Source organism: Athene noctua, chromosome 10 (genome assembly GCF_965140245.1).
Source record: "Athene noctua chromosome 10, bAthNoc1.hap1.1, whole genome shotgun sequence".
Classification (NCBI taxonomy): Eukaryota; Metazoa; Chordata; class Aves; order Strigiformes; family Strigidae; genus Athene; species Athene noctua.
This window is the reverse complement of record NC_134046.1, coordinates 18,965,090-18,988,157: the sequence shown is the minus strand read 5'-3', so window position 1 is coordinate 18,988,157 and position 23,068 is coordinate 18,965,090. Positions and strand designations below refer to the sequence as shown.

The 23,068-nt window shown below is 47.1% G+C and overlaps 1 protein-coding gene across 1 annotated transcript in view; it reads left to right on the top strand.

The window, feature by feature from the left end:
• CACNA2D2 (calcium voltage-gated channel auxiliary subunit alpha2delta 2) overlaps window positions 1-23,068 on the top strand; it is a 226,879-nt gene that overhangs the window by 79,093 nt on the left and 124,718 nt on the right. The window contains exon 3 of the mRNA XM_074914169.1: window positions 6,579-6,695. Within this exon, the coding sequence (XP_074770270.1) occupies window positions 6,579-6,695 (117 nt within the window). The remainder of the gene's footprint in view (window positions 1-6,578; window positions 6,696-23,068) is intronic.

Genomic DNA, 23,068 nt, shown 5'->3' with positions numbered 1-23,068 from the left:
ATCCACGGTACCGGCTCTGGGAGCTGCTGTGGGGTAGATTTGCAAAGCCCTTGCAGCACCACCGCCTGCAGCTGCTTCCCTTTGCCTTCTAACCTCCTGACTCCTTGACAGAGTAAATGGGGATCTAGCACCTTCCTGACAGATGGCTGCTTCACCAGGAGGCCACCTCTGCCCCTCTGCTGGTCCCGTCCCCCTTGTCCCTGCAGTGGTGTGTGATGTCCTTAGTACAGTGTGGTACAGGCAGCACTGGTTGTCCTGGCAGGCTGTCAGCAAGGCCAGTATCTCTCTTATCACTGCCTGCTTGATTATCCCTGACACTGCGCCGAGGCTGACATCCTCCTAATGTAATACAGACACCACGATGATTACCATCGTTGCAAGAACTATAAGCACCAGACGATGAAATTTAACAACAGTAGGTGCAGCTGGGATGAGGAGTGAGATAGGAATCGTGCTGTCTCTGCTCTCTGCCTGTGGCCCTGAGCCGTCTGCATCTTCCAGCAGGATCTCTGGGGTTTTGCATTCATTTTCCTCCTGTTACCCAGCCACAGGGCTCCTTGCTCAGCCTGGACCATCTCATGGTGCTCTTGCTGGTCATTTATGTTACTGGGCAATTCTTCTCTAGGCTCCCTCATCGTCAGAGGAGTCTGCTCTGTGTACCCAAGGCATGAGCAAGCGTGCTCAGGGGTTCCCCCATTCTTCTTCAATGATACCCTGAGCCATGGTGAAATGGCAGGACCCTGTGTAGGTGACATGAGACTCAAAACAGGCCAGACTGCTGCTTGTCTGGTGCAGATCAACAGGTCCTGAAACTCAGGAGAAGCACTAGACTGGTGTCTGAGCAAGCAGTGCCTCTAAGGGCAGGTGTCCTGCTGCGATATTTGTTGTACCAACTAATTCCCTTTGCAGAGAACGTATCTGGGTCACTGTATGAAGCTGATCAGCATGGGTCTGGCAGCAGGAGTTTGAAGTATGCCCCTGAACAGAGGTCTTTCCTGCCTAATAATAATGCCAAGTGGGAAAAAACTTTTATTTTCCTGGTGTATGGCTTTTGTAGGACATGACATGGCACAGTCCCGTCTCTGGGGCACAGTGGTTATGTGAGGTGTGCATGGCTGTCATGCCTGTAGAGGTGCAGTTTGCTCTTTGGCCTCCCTCACCTGGAGCACTCCTGCTTTGAGGTGTGATGCTCTGGGAGCAGAAAGGCAGCCGGCTCCGTTGCTGCACGTAGTGCTCTGCTCTTTTACAAACATGCCAGGTTTGCACTGTGATTAAACGCTGGTGTTTGGACTGCAGCTGTCCAAACCAGGTGTATTGGATTCATGGGGGGGGGAATAATTTCTGTAAGATGACTGTTACCCAGACCAGAGCCTTTGCAGCAGAGCTGGAGTGCTGCAGCCTCTCCTGGCGGGGCTGCAGAGCTGCAGGGCTTGGCCCCGAGCAAACCCCCACTGGGGTGTGAGCTGTGGCTCTGGCCTGTATCCTGGCCCAGTGGGGCTGGGCGCTGCTGGGGTTACCAGCCGCCAGTTAGGGTTCAGCTTTTTGTTTGTTGTTGTTTTCAAGTAGGGTGGCGGGGGAGTTGTGGCATGGAGATGATGCTGTGCAAGCACAGCAGAGTGCTGCTCCCGTGATAGCTCGATATTGGGGAAAGGCTGCTTCTTGGGGGATGTGAAATGGAGCTGGGGGGAGAGGGAAGGAGAAGGGGTCTGTTTTGAATTGTATGTGTACCCCACCATCCCAGCCCTCCCATCAGTGTCCTCCAGGAGGCTGGAGACTGGCCCTGCTGCTGCGCAGGGGAGGCCAGTGCCTGCAGGAAACAGCAAGGCTGGGGCTGACGAGACATTTTTTACCTTATAGTGGTGCCTAAAGGCACACATGCTAATGGTGCTATACAGGGAGCTCCCCCAGAATTTGTTATTTTCCTTCATGTTTTATCATCAGGTACCTTGACCCATGGAAAGGTGCTGGGTCCTCTTGTGGCAGCTCATCAAGCAGTGATGTCTGCACCCGTGGGAGTATTTCTGCACCCTTTTCGGTCCTTCTCGGGCTGCCCAGTTTCATGGTGCTGACTGCACTCATGGGGAACTGGGGACTGGCAAATGCTTTCTCTGAACCCTGACAGCTCCCTGGATATATAGGCACAGAGGGAATTAATAGCAGAGATGAGCATCATTTGTTGTGCATTAGGAGCAAAGCAAATGTGAATTCAGAGAATGGATGTTCTGAGGCAGTATCAGATCTGCCTCTTTAGTTATACAGTTGCTGCTGTGCATGTGTATTGACAATTGGTTGTGTTACCAGCTCTGCTTTTTAGGAAGGCTACTTAGCACTTCTGTGCTGGTTTAGATCATCTTCTCAGCTGTTTATGATTGCAGTATGCTTAGAAGTATTTGGGATTAAATATTTCATGTTGCAGGTTGTCTTGAGCTGTTTGATTTTTTTCCCCTCCACCTGCTACCATATTTTTTTTTTTTTTTTTAATCTGAGCTCAGTACTTTCTGTTGTTTTGCCTACATTAATATTTCTCCCCACTCTTGCCACTTACTAGTTCACTCTCAGCATCCACTGCTGGACTCTTCTTTCCACTGGATGTTCTGGCTACTGCATCCAGCTTCAGCCCTTCCAAGACTTTTCATTTAGATTTGCAGTTTACAGTTTGATCTCAGTCCCCATACCCTGGATACAACAGCTTCCTCCTCTGTGCTGCCTGAGGGCTAATATCTCTGTAGGAAATCTGGGGGCTCTGTGCCACCCCTCTTCTGTCCAGTAACTTCAGGTTTGCCAGCCACACTGAGCAGGGCTAATGCAGAGGCATGACATCTTGCTTCAGCATGGCTGGAGTGTTGCAGGACTGGGCTTCACTCTTGTGTTCCTGCATTGCCACCCACTCGCCCTGCCTGTCAGGGGTATCTGCAGGCTGTGAGGGGACGGGGTGTGTTCATGAAGGGATTTGCAAAGTAAAACCCAGTTCACCAAGAGCATGCAACCTGCACCCCCCTTCTCCCCAAGGGTGCTGGTACGGCTGGGTGGGAGTGTACCTATGTGGAATCAGAAGCAGCAGTTTCTTGGCTCTGAGGTCACTGCTGTTAGAAATTTCAAATCCAGGTCCCAGAGCACTGGATCACAGGAGAATTTCAATGAGAATGACTTTCTAATCTAGACAAAACTAAGGGCTTTTGCCATTGCTGAGGAATGTTTGGGATGTCTTTGGCCAGAAAATTTGCCCTTCAATTCAGCTCAAGGAAAAACTCAATATGGGAAATGTCACCTTAAATAAGTAAAACCTGGCCAAGTTCTGAACAACACAACACAAAATGCTACAATGGAGAGGGCGAAGCTATCTTAATTGCCTGGAGCACTACCATTCATTCCCCTGCCTGTCTGGTACATTCTTGTGCTCATATGGTCACTGTTAATTCATGCTGGATTGTTCTAATTAACGCCGATGAACTGTTCAGCCAAGAAGACTGCGGAGCTCTGCAGCTGCAGGGAGGGCTGGAGGAACATCTCCTGGTTTCTTTTTCTGTTTTTTCCTCCCTTGTGGACAGGCACCATTTCTGTCTGTAACCAATAGGAGCCAACTTTCTGTTTCATAATAGGAAAATACTAATGTCAGGACGCCCTCCTTACCCAAAGCTTTCTCCTTGAAGATTGCTCCTCTTTGCTTTCCTAATTGCCACTGCTCAGTTGGAGGTAGCGCACACCTTCCAAACACATTATTTTGTTGTGCTGTTACTTACAAAAAGGAAAAGAAGAGTATGAGATAATAATATTGGCTTGTGTTGAGCTTCCCTCACTTTAACCCTTTCTGTGCTGATGTGGAACATTTTTCTCCAGGGCGGGATGTTTTGTTGGCAATACATGATTTTTGGTCTAAAGCTTGGGGTGTGATGGAGCTCTAACGTGAACGCCTAAAAATCGTTTCTGCTGGAGTCTGAGGATGCCTCTAAAATGTGTTCTTTTACTAAAGCATCCTCTTTGGAGTCACTGCACTCACAAAACTATCACCTATAATAAGACAAGAGTTGCCGAATTGATGTGATGTGTGGGTGGTTTGGGGACCAAAACAGTTTGGGTGAAGCTTTTGGAATCAGGTTGGCTGAAAACTTAATGATTGAGTTACCCTTCCTCAAAGACCAGCAGGTCTAGAGCCTGCAAGAGCAGAGCTGTTGAGACCCCACTGGAGCAATGCTCCACATGTTTCTTAGGGACTGAAGAACTGGATGAGGATTGCAGATGTTTGGCTTGCTGCTTCTCTGCTCTTGGTTCCTGGGCTGTGTGCTCTTGCAAGGTCAGTAACCACAAAACCTCACAGAAATACTGTTTACTTCAGAAATGAGCAGGTTTGAGCCTTTTGTGTGCCAGCTCACTGATACAGGTGGGATGGGTTACCATCCTGGAAGCTGGGGCAGGTTACCTGAATCCTTTAGGGCTTTTTTTGGGGAAAAAAATAGCTACCTGGAGTAGAGCTAGGATGGAGTGTATGTGGACACAAGGCTGCCAAGAGAGGTGTGCTGTCAGGAATTTCCTAGTGGAGTGGAAGAAAGGAAGAGCTTGGGCAGAGCAGGGACCCCAGCGAGAGCTGCAGAAAGCAAAGTTGGATCCTGAAGATTAACCCTGTAGGTCTGGATGGACCATGCAAAGCCAAAAGAGCAGCCTTTTGCTTAGTCTCCCAGTGTACTCCTGTGGCTTCAACCTCAGAAACCGCTTTGTTTCACCATGAAAGGAAAGGGGAGGCTGTGGTGGTGATGGTGGGGTCTCTCTGCTCAGGCTTTTGAACTCATTGCCAGCTGCCTTTCAGAGAGCACAGTCACTTCCTGCTCCAACTTACTACTGTCTGGAGAAGAAAAAGAGTGGAGTAAGTAGCTTCCCAACATATCAGGAGGGTCTCATCTTGTTCTTGAGCTGTGTGATGTGCTGCCATCCAGATCCTGGGCACTGACCTGCCTGTACTTTAATTTTCGCTGGCTCTACCAAGAGAAAGAGTTGTGGTAGAATCAGCCTGGTGGGGGTCTCTAGCCAAGCCTCTCCTTAGTCCTGTCTTCGTGCTGCCAGCATGGGGCAAAATGTGGGGGCTTCTGAGGTATGTGCTTGTCTTATGCAAGCCAGTTGTTTACTGTGTGTGTTTGGGTGACGCTCTGAGATCCTGGGCAGAGGCAGGCAGATGTTTCATGAGAAATGGTTTCTCTTCCTTTGTCATAATGGTCAGATCCACAACAAACCAGCAGTTACAGGCAGAGTATTTCACTTCTAATGAAGCTCCAGCAAAGAGGGTTTTTTGTCCCATGGGAAGCAATGATTCAGCTCCCAAGAATCATGAAAGCTCAAGGAGGTGCCAGACATGCTTAGCATGGAAATTGCAGTTAAGCATGATCTTGGCTACGTCCTTGGGGAGGTCCAGCTCTCCTTGGAGGGTCTTCTACTGCTGGATGTCTTCATGTCTGGAATTGCAGGTATTTGCAAGTAGCCCAAGAATTCAGAGAGAAGCAAAATCCTGTTTGCTGTGTATGGTTTTCTTCGTGTACCTTAAGAAAAGATAAGGCATGAGGATTATTTTTTTTCCCTGTAATTTCAGATGATGGTAAAAAGCTCTCCTCTTTTACCCTGTGTTGGTTGTACCTGAGTTAACAGGCTGAGTTAACAAGTCAGTGACCTAAGGAGGTGACTGAGGGGTTGGTGTCTGCAAAGTCTTGTGGCGGAACTGAGCCCTTCCTGCTGGGGCAGTGCTGATGCCAATAACACTTCCCTTGGTGCTGGCGTTGTCCTCTGCAGCTGTGTGATGTGACTTGGAACGGCAGGCCCATGGTCATAGCTGCACGTTTTGGGTGCAAACATTCAAATCCAGGTAGTTGCATCTGGCCTTCAGGATAATCCCAATATAGATCTGTGCCTCTCTCCCCACTGTCCCCACCACAGCCTGGCCAAGTTCTGGACTGGTTGCAGAAATCCTCGACTCCTGATGGTGCCATATTACTGTGGCTGGCTTAGAGATGAGGTTTTATCCTACTTTCTGTGATCCCTTTGCTCTCGTTCCTGAGCCCCACTGCTGCCTCTGCCTGGGGCTGCCCTGCACTGCTCTGCACTGATGCTGCCAGGCACTGCACTAATGAAGGTGGCACAGGGGGCTGGCAGGGAGTTGGGCTTGCACCTGCAAAATTCAGCAAGTGACCTTGGGCAAGGGGCATGCAAGCAGGTCAGTGGGCTTTAGGGGTGATTTTGGGCAAGGAAGAGCACAGGAAGAAGTGTGGCTCTGCCTGGGCTGCTGGTTTGGCTGGACAGAGGCAGGGGTGGTGGGCAGTGTGGTGGGAAACTCAGCTTTTGAGCAAGAGGGGGGATGTCCATATCCTGCAAGCATGAAGGCAGGCAGCTGTAAAGCCAGTGGTGTGGACAGCAGGTTGAATGCATTTTTTTCTCCTGCTTGCAAAGCATTTCTTCCCTTGTTCCCCTCATTTCCAAAGCCTATACTGTTACCTAATCTGCGTTGCTAAAATTCTTCTGTGTTAGAGGATCAGCTTTTCTGTGGGAAGACTGTTGTACTTCTCTCGAATATTGACTGTCTGTCTTGTTTCCCTTCTTAGATCTACAATGAGAATAGAAACCTGTTTGAAGTCAAGGAGAACGTGCCCAGGAAATTGGTGGAGAAGGTTGCAGGGGACATTGAGAGCCTCTTGGCCAAGAAAGTCCGTGCTTTAAAGGTAAGGTGATGGGCCTGTGTGATGATCCTTTGATGGATATGCTCGGTTTAAAGAAGAGGGTTGATGCTGACATAGCGTTACAATCTCAGCTTCAAAGTAAGTCATGTGGTTGTGTGGCCTTTTCTGGGTACTGCATCCTGCAGTTGCAGAGATTCATCTGGAGTATGTCTGGGGCGTGAGGTGAGGAGGACGTATCGTGTGAGGATCTACTATAAGGTATCTTCTTGCTTTTTACCTCCTCTCACTAGCATGTGAACACCTGAAGGTGCTGCCACAATAACACAAGCGACAGCAAAAGCCTGGCAGCAAATTTCACCCAGTTGTTTAACTGAGGGTGTGGTGAGCAGGAGCAAAGGTTACTGCAGTGTCCCTGCCATAGCTCATGGAAGTGTTTCAGACAAGTGGGGTTTTTCCTGTTTAGGAGAAGATGCACTGAAATGTTTGTGCTGATGCTTGGTACTTGAATCTTGTGATTGACTGCGTGTGTGAGTTGCCCTCGTGAGTGCCTGCATATATTTCTAATCTATCATCCTATTTTGTAACACTCCTTTTAAAATGAATTCATTTTATCTGTAGTGGAGCAAGGTGACCTGTTCATGGTGCCTGCTCAGTAAAACCCAGTGGTGGCTGTAACGAGGCGGCAGCAGGGCCATGCTCTGCTACAGCATTCTCTACTACCAGGGAGGAGACAAGTAATTGCCTTCCTGGAGAGATGGAGATACCCTCTCTGCTGCAGAGGGGTATGGGAGCCATGTAAGAGCTTCACTCTCAGGAGCTGTAGTGTCTGCTCAAATACCCAGCTGTAGAGAGCAGAGTGAAGTTGTGCAATGGGCATTTGGCAGTATGGCCAACTGGATATGGCTTTCAGCTTGATAAACTGGAAGAGCTTCTGCAGGGCAATAGACAAGGGGAAGGCTCGGAGCAGGTAGCAGGGCTGTTGTGTTAGCCTAGGGACCATAGCCAAAAAGACCTGATCACCCTGCAACCTCACAGGCAGGAATGGGAGCACAGGGAACAGTGCCATGGTGAGGGAAGGGGTGTTGCAATAACTGAGGTGTAACTAAGCCCTTCCTGTTTGGAAGTGACCTATCTCCATGGCTAGGTAAGAAGTAGCAGCTCAGAGAAAGTACACAGAAGTAATGACAAGACACCCATGAAGGCCAGGGGAGTCTCAAGACCTAATAGGATCTGCGTCAAGGGTGGTCAAGGGCTGGCCTGAGTGTCAGGATGGTATGTGGTTGTCTGCAGTGACTGATGAAGATGGTAACTGTAGGGATTTGGGTGAAGAAGATTGTTGTGTATTCAGTTCTTGACTTTGGGAGGCAAAGATTATCCTATTTGGGACTCTCACGAAGTGGTTTAGCTTGAATGGAAGCAGCTGAAGTGGGACTAAATAGGTGGTCATTGTCAGCACTGCATTTGGGATTGTGGAAGTGAAGGCCAGGAAGACCAGCTCTTGTCATAACATGAGTTTGCATCCCTGTGTTCATACATTTTGTGTGCGTGCTTGAGCATATATCATCTGTTAAATTTTCCAGAGATGTGCATCACCTATAGATGCTGGAGGAAGACACAGCTGATAGAAGTTCGTTGCAAACTTGATACACACCTGGACATGTGGCTGTCGTGGTATATGGGCAGGGTAATAACACTGAGTTACACAGCAAGGCTGTGCTGGGTGGTTTTCATTTGAATTTCAGCTGATTGGTCACTGTGGTTTTTTCTTACCCTTTGCTCTGACTCACAGATGTATAGAGTTTGTGCATCTTCTGGTGCTCAGTCAAGGGTAGGACTGTGTCTGTGGTACAAATAACCTTGTTCATCTTCCAATTTTTTGTTGGGTTTTTGGGCAGGACTGGTTGGTGCACTGTTAAGGGTTTGCCTGATGCTGGACCTGACACAAAGGAGTGATTCTGGCAGTGCTGGTTAGGTAACAAGCACTTGGTGCTGTTTTATTGTAGTGGAAACAATGTTCTGTTGACCTGAATTAGTCCTTTCAAGAGGACTCCGTCAGAGTGCAGTCACCAGACGGAGCAGTCTCTTACATCCAGCTTGCATGTAAATTCTTGACATCTTGGATTGGTGGTACTGACAACAAAATCTGGAAATGTGGAAGTTTATGGGAGGAGTAGAAATTGGGTCTTCTGAATTTCTTCCATGTTGTGCTAAGCTCCTTCGAAGCAGCGGGACTCCCACAGCTGCTTTTAATCTCCAGCCTGTGTTTTCTTCTGTCTTAACTATCCCCTTAGTTGAATCATCTCTCCTGCAGTCATTTCCTCCCCTTTTCTCATGACTCACGAGAGTGATGATGACTTCTCGAAACATATTTTTCAGCATCTGAGTCAGGTGGGACTCCGTATATCAGCAAAGGCAGGTGAGGAGGGAGAAATGGATCCTCTCCTTGATGTATGAATTGCTATGTCTCTCATGTGCTCACTCTACTGAAAAGATGCATCCCTGTCTCATTTACTGCCAGAGAGTGTAGGGATATTGCCTGTGCTTTGGTGTGGCTTTGTGGGAAGGTGCTAGGTTGCCTTTGGGCACACGTAGGCACACAGTTCAAGAGGGCTGTTCTGATTAGGTGGTGATTCAGTCCAGTCATCAAAGACCCTGTTTTCCTCTGTTTCTAAGTGAAAATATTAACGTGTCTTTATTAACGTTAAACTGTGTGCAGAGCATTTATTAATAATACATCGTTTCTTACCTTGTGTGTTGCATTTCTAAGAAGCAAAAATCAAGCACAAGGAAACCAAACTCATGTGTGGCCCCGACAGCCATGGTGCAGTGCTGTGGCACGGGTCTGACACTAGCAGGACACTGATTTCCCATGTGCATTTCAGAGGAGTGCCGGAGCCAGGGCTGTGTGACAGAGGGTAATTGCTTCCCAAAATAAGTCATCTAGAAGGCACTGGTTATTTGGATGCTGTCCCTCCCTTTTTGTTCCAGAACATCATATCTGATGACAGTCTCATCATGGGATGGAAAAATTCCTAGGAAGGTCTTTTTGCAGTCCCCAGCTGTTCCAGTTGGCAGTAGAGAAGAGCTGGGCCGTCTTGGGGGACTTTTACCCCGTCCCACACAGCAGCCTCTGTTTGACGTGGATTTGCATCAGCACTAACTGATTTTTTTTTTCCAGAGTCCTCCGGTGTCCTTTCTCCATGATGATTTCATTGCTTCAAGCCTGCCCTCACAGTTTTCTTTGGGCAGTTAGTTGCAGTTGCCTTTTATTCCCAAGCTTTAGCATGAGGGGAGGTAAAAGAGATGGTCTTCAATACCAAAAATACAGCTACTCTCCTTTGAAGTGGAAATAAAAGATATTGCTAGGATGGAGTAACTCCTGAAGGAGATGACATTAAATTTACCCAGCGTATTACATTATGGGGAAGTTCCAGGGGTCTTGCTACAGGTGAGGTGTGAGGAAACAGTAGTTGTGTGCCTGACTGGGAAGACGTTTAAGAGGCTCTTCTTGTCCACGCTCATGAGCTTGCCCTTGTTAGGGCTAAGAAAGTCATCTTCCTTCAGGTGTGGAAAGGAATGAGGTTGCCAAATGACTACAAATCCATGTTGTGTTTGCCTTGTGTGGGAATCACAGCTGTCTGGTTTGTGGCTCCACATCCTCTAAGACTGAAATTCAACAGGTTGATTGTTTGCCAAATAGATGCTTTTGTCACTTTTTAAACTTAAATTTCCTTTCTCTTCAGTCTTTCAGTGCATTTGGACCCTTCATTGCCCTTGTATGTTCCCAGAGAGATGTGTACCTGCTGGCTAGGGCTTCTTTGGTGAGCTGGTTCAGGAGACCAACCGTTGGAGTTTTCTGCTGGTGGAGCACTGAGGGTAGAAGTCAGGGCAAAGCCATTACCTGGGCATGGACACAGGGCAGCTGCCAGCTTTGGATTCCCGAACCCAAGGGGCATTTTTCTCTCTTCCTTTTTCTTCTTTCTGTGTAACCTTTCTAGGATTCCCCAATTCATCTGTAGGGAATTCTCTTCTTTTACAGCCTCAGTGGCAGTGTTTGGTGAGGCTGGTGAAGATGAGCCAGTTCTCTAACAGAAAGAAAATAAAGCTGCAAAGATGAAAAGCTCTGGAAGGAGCCTCCGTTGCCATCAAACGCAGCCCCTTGCCTTCATGCACCCAGACCACAAGGGCATCACTTCCTTCCATCCCTGTGATGTTTGCCGTTCCTGCTTTGTGCTCTGCCAGCAGATGCGGGCTGCTCCTTCCTGCCACGACACATCGCTGGATGCCCCAGCTACATCTGCTGCTTGTGGCCACCAAGATCTCAGCAGCCCAGCCCCACTTCCTCACCTGTGCTAGCAATGCCAAACAGCCATGGATCAAAGCAAGAGGGCAGCAAGGGGTCTGCTAAGGTGATGAAAGACTTCAGAAAGCATTGGTGAAAGTGGCTTGAGGGGTGGCTGCATCATTTCTGCTGCACAATCCCAGCACCTCAGGAAATTTTTCTGTTGCTGCAAAAGCATCGCTGCAGTGAAAAGGTGATAGGGAAACAAGAGGAGATCATTGCTTGCGGTAGAGGATCTAGGAGGATGCTTCCCCCTCTCCTTCAGTTCTATGGGCACCCCAGATCTGATTCTTCTATAATAGTAGGTGAAGTGCATGAACAATGCCTTGGAGTCTACCCTTTCCTGAAGCTCCGCAGACTGAGGAAGAGGAGTTGTGATTTGATGGAGGAGGAGGCTGAGAGAAGGAAATTTTAGATCTTAGGCTATGTTTTAGGCTTGTTTCTACTTTTTACACAGTTCTTGTGAAGGCTGCTTTTGGATGCTGACTACTTCATCCTTCACATATTTAACCACAGACAATTTGCTTTGCCTCCTGCAAGCAGCACATCCCACAGTTTACTGAGTGGGCTATGCCCTGAAGTGAGCTATTTATATACCATGACCGGCCTAAAGATTGCTGTCTGTGCTGGTGGTCTTCCCCTATCTCTAAAAAGAGGCCTTTCAATCCATAAAACATGGCACAAATATCTGCGGGCTCTGACATTGCCCCCATGGGATGCTGGTGACATGGTTGGGCTGGTATTTTTTTCCAAATAGTTGTTTTAGTTTTGGATATTGTATATCACCAACAACATTTTTTGACTTAAGGTGTAGTTTGTTATATTTCCAGTGGACCTCAGCTGCATGCAGTAGCAAGTATGACACATTGGGCAGAAGTGTAGCAAAGTGGCATTTCATGTCTTACGAGAATTTATAATGTGTATTACATATGTGTATTTTACATAGATGTATGTATATGTAGTAGGTTGGGTGCAACTCGTGTGACTGGTGATGAGAGAACTGACAGCACTTACCAGTAGTTAAGAGAAAAGTTTTGTTTATTCTGTTATTGTGGAATTTAACTGCATATTTTTGTTGCTATGTATTTAGCCCCAGCATGGAATAAGCATTTTGGGGAAAGGAGGGGCTTGGTAGGAGAGTTCAAGGCTCATGTTCCTTTAGCTAAGGTGCAGGAGCTAGGTGTAGGAGTTCACCATGCGTTTCACAGAAGACTTTCAGATTTTCCTATAACAAGAGTAGGAAAAAGTAGACTTGACATTAGACTTTCTTTTGGCAGAAAACTGAATACAAAGGACAAGACTCTGGGGATTTTCTGTGTTTTGAAAGCATACTTCAGGGATGTCTAACTGGGTTTCCTGTGGCTACAAAGCCTGGGTGAACACAAGTCTAGGAGTTTGTGGCATTCTGATCTTCCTTTACCTTCAATCCTAAGGGAAGGTGGCTGGAAGAGCTGGGATTTGGTGAAGATGGTTGATCTGGAGATGAGTAAGGCTTGGGAATTTGTACTACCTAAACCAAATTTCTCAGTTTTGTCTCGGATTTCCTGTATATTTGTTCTGATGGTACAGTTAATACTTGACCATGCTTTAGGATCCTCTGATGGAGGGCAAGGCAGGAGTTTGGTCCGCTACCACAAAGCCCTTACCAAGCTGGCTTCTCGGGGGCGAGAGCTGGTCAGCAGGGGCTTCACGGGAGGTAGGAGCTCAAGCCGGCTGTGCTTTTAGTCCTGGTTGAATGCTCAGTGCATTACTGCTCAGCTGGGACTACTTCCAAGCTCCATTTACATCTGGCACAAGCATATATCAAGAAGGTAGAGGGGATTTAATTGGACAGGTTTATCCTTTTAACAATTCTGATAGCCCTGAGATTTCCCTTGCAGGTATGTGGTGAATGGAGTCTTTATCAGCTCTTCTGCTCCCTGATAGGGACAATAAAAGGTTTCACTTGTCTGAAGAGCTGCAAAAATTGGCATGCAGCAAAACATCTCTCAGCCCAGTTCGGAGCATCCCCCCCATTCCCTCCTCTCTCAATGGCAGAGGCACTGACCTCTGTCACAGTGTGGGCTGGTAGGACATAGGCAGTGCCAGCACGGTGGCTTTCTCTGCCCTCCTTCACTGTTGGGGGTGTTGCTGTCCCCTGGTCTTGGTGGCATGCGGTCTTCAGGGCAGGCAGCAAGGGTGTCCGTATTCAGCAGGAGCAGCCTTGAGGCCGTACTGGATTTCTCCTCCACTGCTGGCAGTGCAAGGTCCTGTTGCCATCTCGCTGAGCTGACTGAAGCAAGTTCTTCCAGGCACTCATTGGCCAAGTTGGTGGTGTGTTTAACTAGAGGACTCTCCTGAGCTGCAGAGCATCCAGGGTTTGGGTTGGGCTGCCACATGCAGTGCTGCGCATGTGGCTCTGGTGGATTTTCCTGATGCAGTGCACTACAGCCCCTGGATTTTACCTGTTATGGGACTGCTGGTCATGTCAGAAGGCAACCAGTGGTCACACCCTGGCCTGCTGGGTCCCAGACCAATGTCCAAAAATGGGGAAGAAAAAAGGGATAGTTCAGGTGAGCTCAGATGCAGCTTCTGATTTTGGTGAGATGTGGGGCTTCGTTGCCCTGTACACACCTGTCCTGTTCCAGCCACACAGGCACAGATAGGAGCTCTTGTATTTGTGGAGGAAGGACCATGAGCAACATCAATCTTGCACATACCGAAGTGCAAAACATGTAAAGGTATGATCTCTGTGCTTTGTTAATTCATAGTGACAAATCCATTCCTCTTCCCACTTCTTTGCTAATTGCTGGTTGGTGGCTTTTGTTTTTAATTCTATTTTTAATTTGCTCCTAATCAGATCCAGACTGACTGTCCTCATATATTTATTTATTTATTTATTCATTTGTGTGTGTGTGTGTGTGTGTATCTTCTGCCTCACGATTGTTCTTGCCCTGGACTTGCTCCAGTAATCCAATTTGAATCCAATCTCCCAGGTCTGGAATTCTAATTTACAGATTGCAGAAGGGAGTCGAACAATGCCCGCACACCAGGATGGGGGTTTATTGTCTAATCTAATCAGGGACAATCAGATGTTTGTAACAAGTCTATCAAAACTGTATTGGGCCAGTTTGCCGAGTAATGTAACCAGCTTTCTTAATAACACTAACACGATTTAGGGCTTCCTGCACTTTCATGCAGATTATATTGAATGCTTCCCTTTCTTCTCCCATGAATGCTTGGCAGCAGCCCAGCCTGATGGGCTTTACAACTTCGTAAGCTGCTTGGTGCAGTCGTGGCTGCGGGGGTTTGCGAGGACACTGGGGCTCCTGCCGCTGCCTCTCCCGGCACTGCCGCACACTGGAGGTCAGAGGGCTCCTGGGACGATCCCATTTGGGGGCACCTGTGCAAGGTGCAGCTTCAGTATTTCAAATACATCTGGAGTCACCGGTGGGAAAGTGAAAAGCCGTGGTCCTGACCTGATAAAATATTCAGAAAGTCTCCATAGCAGGTCACTAGCCCTGTATGTATGCTGTCAGCCTTTAGGCACCATGCGCTTGTCTGGCTGTTGGTAAAGAAGGAATGAAGAAACCTTTGTCCTCTCTTGCCCTTGGCAGATTGAGGCTGTTGTTTCTGGGTGCTCGCTGTAAGAAGTCTGGACAGTTGTTCAGAGAAGAGACCTCTCTGGGGTTTTTTGGGATGACCTTTCAAGGGCCTAGAGCAAAAGAGTAGGCAAAACCAGTTCTGCAAATGAGCTGATGTCTCTTAGTGTAGCTTTCCAACCCGGAGTGGAGTTTCCTTACTTTTCCTGTGCGAATACATAGTTTTCTGACTTTCCCCTTCCAGAAAACTGAAATATCCCTCTGGTCCCTTACCCTGGCAGCCAGGAGGTGAACTTACACTGGTTCTTATGCTCCAGGTCTGTACCACTTAATTCTCTCTGTACCTGGTGACTTTGCCTAGGAATTTATTTAAGGTTTACAGACTCCACCCTGCCCCGGAGCATCTTCCCTTCGGGGCATGTCAGGGGGAGCTGCAGCATGCTAGCAGTCCCTGCCTTGAGTCCAGGGCTGAGGTCACGCAGCAATGCTGGGAGCTTTAGCTGGGCTTTTAGCCTGAGCAAAGCTTGCCCTCGTGCCCGGTCTCTGAGCACTGCCAGGATGGTTTGCACACACAGGGAGGAAGGCTGTGAACCCCCTGTAATGTAAACTAACCTTTCTTTGAGGGTTTAATTGCTGTTCATGCCCTGTCTTTCTGCACCCCACAGTGTGAGGAACCCAGAGACATCTGAGACCAAGTACAGGATGAAATAGCCCTTAAAGGGTGTTTTACTTCTCTTCCTGAAAACTGTTGTGTATTTGACAGCAGCTGCATGTTGGTTTTCAGTTTTTCCTGGTTTCTCGAGCACAGGAGGAGTATCCTCTCAGCAGAGGTGGAGGTAACTAAAGCCATTAGTGTTGGTGAGGAATTGTAGTTCTCGGCTGTCTCAGCTTGGATCCGTCAGCTTGGTCCTTATTTTCTTGAGCTCCTGAGGCCTGGCAGGGCTGCCTTACTCTGTGCACTAAGAGGATGAATTTGGGGATGGGTGAAAGGGTAAAAGAAGATAGGTAAGATTTGCTGGTCTATGTATATTGATAGATATAAAAATGGTAAGTGATGCAATAGAGGAGTAGGTCTCCAAGGGAATTGGTGCTAGGGAAGAGAATTGCCATTTAATTCTTTATAAAGCAACCTTTAAACATTGTTGAGAAGAAATGTTTGCAGTAATAACAAAATAAAAGAAACCATGTCACTGAAAAGGGTTTTATTTGAATTTCCTTGGGTTTGGCATGAGAAAATGCATTTTTATGGCAGTTTAGTAGCTAGAGTTGCTTTTGTGCCTTGTCCTGTGGCTTCGTAATCTGTGCATGGTGGGAGAGGGCGAGGATCTTTATTTCCCTGGCATTGCTTGTAGTTTTGCAGGGAGTCTACCTCTGCGCTTACATATCTACTCTTAGTCCCTGGGAGTTTGGTCCCTGCCCTCTGTATTGCTGTACGTCCTTGAAGAGCTCTCTGAAGCTCAAGATCTTGGGCAAAAAAGGCTCATGCCAATTTAGTCTCTTGTTTCATGTTTTTCTCCCTGAATGTTTGAAATGCGTCATCTGGGATGGAAGGCTCTTATACTGAATGGGAATAATTGACCTGGGAAGAAAAAGTGAATCATTTTGAATTCAATTCAGGTAGAATGAGGATTTTTTTTTTTTTAAGAGTTTCATCCCCTGGTTGAACTAAAAATCAATTATTTGTATAGCTCTGTTTACGGACAAGTAGTGAAGTTAAAGACTCTAATGATTGAGGGGGTGGAGGCTTGGTTCTGGAGGTTAATGGACTTGCATGAAGCTTTTTTGTCTCAAAAGCTCTCTTCAAATCCCACCTTCTTTTCCTAAGGAAAGTGGATTTGGCAAGTCTCATTTCTGCAGCCCACGAAACCCAGATCAGCTTTGGCACAGTTTATCTCAGTAGGTCTCTGCACGAGAGTCCTATGACTTGAATAGCAAGGATAGCTGCAGGTGAAGGGCAGGAGGCAGTCATCAAGATGGCTTGCATAATAAGGCTTTAGCTTGGCTCTGGGTGAGTGCTGCTGTGCTGTTAGACACAAGCTGGCATGCTAGCGTGCTCCCTGTCTTGTAGTTTGGTGTCTAGCAGGGACCATGCTTTCTGTTCCACATAGCTTTGCTTTGCATTTGCTGAAGCTTTAATGGGGTGAGCCTGAAACCCATCAGCATCCAGCCCTACCCCATAGCAAGGATCTATTACATATTCCCAGAGCAGCTGATGTCTGTTAAATATTTGAGTGACACTCCAACAATGTGTAAAATATCTGTGGTAAGGATCTAGCAAATCTTAATAAAAAAAAAAAAAAGGCGACAAGAACATAAATTGCACATACACAATTGTGATAAAGAGCCAGAGATAACATTAAAGAGATGGTATCAATTTAATGCAAGTTTAGTGCCAAAGCCTGTGATCTGCTCTTGAAAGAGGAGTTACTGCGAGCCCATGGTATTCCAGCAGACAGTGCTCAAATCACCCCGGTCCTCTGGACCAGCCATCCCTGCAGCCAGCATGCTGCGTGGAAGCTGTCTGCTTGCTGAGGATTAATGAAAACCTTTTCTACAATAAAAATAATGTTCCTTGGAAAAAATAAAATGCCCTTCTGCCTGTTGGCCTTTGGGTCCCTCAAAATGCAATTAAAAAGCAGCTTAATACAGCCTTGTGATGAGAAATCTGTCAGCGTTCACAGGCATGATCTGAAGTGAAGGCAAGATGAAACAGATGCGAGCAAAAATATTTAACCGTGCGCCTGCCTATCTGCCTGGTGGTGCTTGTGGAGCAGCCGGCTGAACTGGGTTGTGCGGAGCTGGAACTGGGTGAGCTGGGGGAGCTGGCAGCAGGAGCAGCTCGGTGGTCAGGGAGCTGGGGTGCAGCAGCACCTCTGAGGGCACGGAACTCATCCAGAACCCAGCCTGGGCTTTGTGTGTCTCTGCCTGCGCATGCCAGAGTCCCCTGGTTTTCTGGGCTGGTGTTTCTGCATTACATTCTTGCTTTCTGTCCCTCCTCTGCCATTTCAGATACTCTATGTCCCTGAAAGTGGCCAAGGAGCATGGCAGTAAAGGCTCTTGCAAGTACCCTTACAGGTTTGTTGGAAGTAGCAGCTCCAGTTTTCTGTGCAGGGCTGCCGGCTGGAGGTCACTATTTGTCCCTGCCAAAATTTCTTCCCAAAACTTTAAGCACAATAATGGAAATTAAAGTTAAATTTAAATGGTGGGGTGTGTTTTCTGCAGGCATGAAAATTAAAAAAAAAAAAAAAAAAAAAAAGGAAACAAACACCTTTAAGTAAAGCCAGTAATTCCTTAAATAATTGGGAATTATAAGGGCTGGGGCTGAACAACCCTTTCCAGGCTGGGATGCCAGCGCCAGGCTCCCACGAGCACCGGCAGTGCTGCCTGTCAGTGGGCGATCGCCTGGCGTTGGCGCTGCCAAACGAACCATTGTCTCTGGCCATCCCATGTTTGCCTTTTGTGTGCTGCTACTTATAAAACGTGTGAGTTGAAATCCCACCTCAGCCCTACACAAAGAGCTGCTGTAGTAACAACTACTTTATTGGAGTTGTGCTGGGAGCAGTGTTTCATGCTGCATGCCAGTAGATGGCACAGCTCTTATATCAGCTAATTATATAGGGAGGAAAAAGCCAGTCTGTGCCGTTCCTATTGCTGATCTTAGCCATGCCTCGGACTCCACTCGCACAAATGAAGATGTCTCTGTTGTGCCTTTAATTGAGGAAGTTGGATGAGGTTATGAGAAAAGATGTTGAGCTTTGCAACACTGGGGGTTAGTGGGAAACCGCAATGGGGAAGAGGTAAGCAACCGTGCTCTTGGGTGAGTGTCGACCAGATAAGCGAACTTCAAGGTGGTGGTAGTTTGGCTTCCCGAGCACATTCCAGCACATGATGAATTCCTTTAGGATAGATGTATTTGTCTGCTCCAGCTTTATGCATGGGGAAACTGAGGCCTGGAGAGATCATACTTTGTCTTTGATACACCCAGGAACAAGATCTGTGCTTCCTAATTAAGTTTTGCGACTTTTAGTTACAAGGTGTCCTTCATGCGTGGTGACTACAATAACATCTCCCTGGAGCTCAGAGCTCCTTCTCTCTGCTCTGCTTGGGTTTGGCACTATTGTTCCCTGCCAGGTCAGGCTTTGAATGTGAAATTTTTTAGCAGAAAATCTGAAATGCACCCTTCTGAAAGATTTGAGTGCATCCTTAAACCTTCTCCCTGCATGATGTTGCCCAGCTATTTTGCACCTCTCCTATACCAAAGCAGTGCTCTGGCCCGTTCAGGATGGGCACGTGGAGCTTGCTGAACAGTGGCCACGGGAGTTGGGAGGATTCCTCAAGTGCAGCAAGACAGCCGTGAAACAGAGAGGGAGGCTGCTCATCCCTCCATGCCCCTGTCCTGGGAGATGTGCAGACACCCTGACGTTAGAAACAATCTTTCTTCCTACCTTCTGCCTGCTGAGGAACTTCTTTTCACTGTTGAAATTAATTCTTGCAAGTGGATGGAAAGGATATATCCCAAATATTGAGGGCCTGGAGTGCATGTGGAATATAAAACAGAGTATATGTATGTGCTGCTGTAAATAGAGTTGTCACTGTGAAAGCAATGGGGTTTCTAGTTCTTGTCAGATCACTTTAAAACCATTTTTATTACTAGATTACATTCTAAGATAAAGTTTATTGTAGCAAAAAAGAGGGAAGGTGTAGGATTTGACTGCAGATTTGGAAACACTCTTAAAAATTATGAAGAGTCTTTGAGCCTTAGCTGAGGGCAGACTGCCAGCTTCAGAGTTTTCTTCCGGGGCATCTCCTGCCTGGCTAAGTTAAAGGATGATTTCCTGATTTTGGTGCAGACTCTCCCCTAGCACATCACCTTTTATAACCAAGCAATGATGTCCCATGTGGATCTTGGCACAGAAGCTCCAGCTCAGAAGTCTGTGTCCTGTGTATGGAGCAGAAACCCTTTCAGGGTGCATGTCCCAGCTGGGAGTCCTGGGGAAACACCCTGTTCCCCAAGTGTGGCTTTAAAACAACTGCCCTAAGGATTTTGTGTCAAAACTGAAATTAAATCCTGGCACATGTTGACTTTCTTCTTTCCCTTCCTCTCCCTCATGAGCATTGTTCCTTAAATATTTTGCTCTAGTTAAATTTTTTTTGTCTATGATCTTGCTTTTAGCACTAAGTCTGCAAGCAAAAGAAAGCACTGGGTAGGTGCCAACTCTTTTCTTAGCTCTTCCTTTCAGATACCGTAGCATCCCTTTTTGCATTATTTCGCATCTACCTGCTCCATCTACCATCCTAGTTTAGGTAACCACGAAGCACATCACAGGCCAGATGCTGGGAGAAGCAGTTGCTTTGCAAGTGCCACCTGAAGGCCGCAGCCCCGCTGCTGCGCACAGCGAGCGTGGTACAGAGATGCAAACAGAAGAACAGTCTGCGGCTGGGGAGGGGTGTTTGGATGCAGCAAACCGCCTGCTTCCAAACCAGCTTGTGGGTTTGGTCAGAGCTCGGCTTTTTTGAATGTTGCACGAATATTTGAACAGCACTCAGCACTGGAGTGGCAAGAAGAAAGTCGGCTGGATTTAACCCTTAGATGTGTGCAGAGCTATGTTTACCATAACCTCTGGCCTCTAAAGAACGAGGTTGATTTTGCATCCAGACTAATGCAGGTAGTCCCCACTGCTTTGATATTGGTGTTTTTCTGTCCCTCCCACCTCCAGCCCCTACTCAAACCCAGAACCTCTGCAAGGTCCCATTCTGCATAGCTGCTTTGCTCCCTCTGTGCTGAGCATCCCTAAAACCTGAGCTGTAATAGCATCCCTGCTAATTATATCACTGCAGATTTATTTCATGGTAATATTATTGCTGGCCTCAGGCATCACCACTATCATTGGAAAACATCGAATGATCACAGCTCCTTAGCTGCCTCCATTAAACCTGAGAGAACTGTCTGGGCCTGTTTATAAGTTTGTCTTTCGATGAGAGCCAAGGATTGATGAGCTAGTGGATGTGAGGTCTGCAGAATATGCCCTGGAGGGAAGCTTGCCTCGTCACGGCAGCCATAAGGTGCAGATGGCAGGATCGCTAGCTGAATGCATATGCAGCCTGGGAAGCGGGGAGCCAGGCGAGAGCAGCACCTTTATCTCTTCAGGGCAGACCTTGCCACCTCCGTGGCCATGCCGAGGGCTGTGCAGCTCTCCGTGCGGGGCGGCTCTGCGCTCCGGACCAGCGGTGCTGGCAGCTTGGTCGGAGCTGCTCCCAGGGAAGGCAGCGTTTTGAACAAGCAAGGTGTCTTGTGACACCTTCTGCTGGAAGTCTTGGAGGCAGGGCAGAAGAAAAGGCAAAAATATCAGTGATGTTTTTCCACAAAAAAAAAGGAGAAGAGGAATGCAAGAGTTTTCTCTATTTTTTTTCCTTGACAGAAATAAAATTCTGTGGCTGGTGTGCTGGGCACCAAGGCCTTCTGCTAAGAGCATGGCTGTAAGTCAGTGCTGTATCCCCAGGGCTGTTCTGTTCCTGGGACCCAAGCTTGCAGCTTCTTGGTGCTGCGGGCTGCATCCCTCACGGAGTGTAGCAGTGGGATGGCAGTAGGTCTGTCTGTAGGGTGAGGCGCTTGGTGCTGAAGACCTGATATCCACACTCTGGTTTTTGGGGGATATATTAAAATATTTCAGCATAATCCCAGTAGCATGCAAGCTTGTTGCGGGGGAGTTTTTGTCTGTGCTTGAAGCCTGGTTTGACTTGCAAGGATGGGATGACTGTCGTCCTCGGCCAGTGTATTGGTCTTCCCCATGCACAGGTCCCCAGACAGCCACCTAAAGGAACAGCAGGAGATTATCAGAGATCTGAGATTTAGTTCACATCGAGAACTTGAGGAGGTAACTTATCAAGATCCTTTTCAAGATCTATAAAAGTAGATCAGCTGTTATTGATTTTACTGTGTCTGGCTGTAAAGTCCTTTTTGGTTGTGGTGTGAAGTGCTCCAGCACAGCAATGAGTGGGCCAAAAACTTGACTGAAATGGGGTCAATAAATTACATGCAGACAAAAGGCACTTACACTCAGACTGCATCAAGTCTCCTGGTAATTTCAGCAAAACAGTCAGAGCAGAAATATGCTGATAATTATTTAAATTAGACTCTGAGCACTGCATTTTTTTTCTTCCAAGTAACAGCACTTCAGCACTTGTCCAGATGAGTGCTAATTTACCCAAATGGAAAGGTTTATTAAACATGCCAGCCAGTGCTTTAGTAATATTTAGGACAGCAATTTTGCTTTATTATATCTCTTAACAAAGAGGACACAGGCTTCTTGATCCATCACCAGAGCAGTCAGGGGATGTTGGGCGAGATCTGTGTCAGCTCTGCCTGGTCTTGAATTAAGGTGCATCATTTCTGCTTCAATTCTTCCTCTTTGCCAAGTGCAAACCTGGGACCTGATTTGAAAAAAACTTCACTGACTTAACCAGTTTCAGGGACACTCAAAATCTGGGCATCTTCTTAGGTGCGGGAGTCATGGCTATGAGTTGGAAACATTGAAGGATGAAATTGAGTTTGCTCCAGTGAAATGGGCCCCAAGCCACGTGCTGAGTAAGATGAGCCTCAGCTCCTTCTGCTGCCCCTTCCTCACTGTAGGACACATTTGACAACTGTGTCATTTTGTGGAGAAATCACATGCATGAAGAAGATCCTAGCCCATCATTTGCCATTCCTCACTGATGTGTCACATGCAGCCTCCTGGTCTCTGTTGTAACTGTGTTTGCTGTCGTATAGGTGTGCCTGCAAACTGGTAGATGCAGTTAAATCTGAGCTGGAAGCTATCCAATGTGTTTATCTTTGTTTCACACCAAGGCTGTCTTCAGACTAGTCGTATTGTGGTATGCTGGCTTTGCTGTTTCCTTTAGGACTCTAAATTTCTTTGGTTTATATATTTGAGAAGATGCTTCAGGAAGCCAAATTGATTGAGTTTCTGCTAAAACATCCGGTGAAAGTCTTCTGCTGCTTTTTGTCTATGGGTACAGGTGCTTGGTCTGTGGCTTCTCCCAGGAGTCGGATGGGGGATTAAGACTACTTGTATGGATTAGAGATAATATAGAAGTGTATTAGTCTGAGAATCTCCTCACAAAGAGGATGGTTATATCGTATGAGTGTTTCTTGGAGATCCATCCAGGGGAAAATTCCTTTTAGGCTTTGAAATTCCTCTGGGTCCTCCAGAATAAAGATTATCACCTCTTCCTGTGTGCATGCTCACTAAGGACATGACGATTAAAGTACTGTATACCGTACCAAAATCTATGTTGTGCTGTTAATGTCTCTAAGACCTTGTCTGGGACAGAAAGGCAGGGACAGAATTTTGAGAAGGACTTCAGTTTGCTGCTGTTAAAGTTTTAGTAGTAGTTGAAGGAACAGAGTACAGATAAAAGTTCACTAGCTTTCTGCTATAGAACTGTATAGTTTGCATACATCATGTTCATTGATAATGGTATTTCTCCATCCT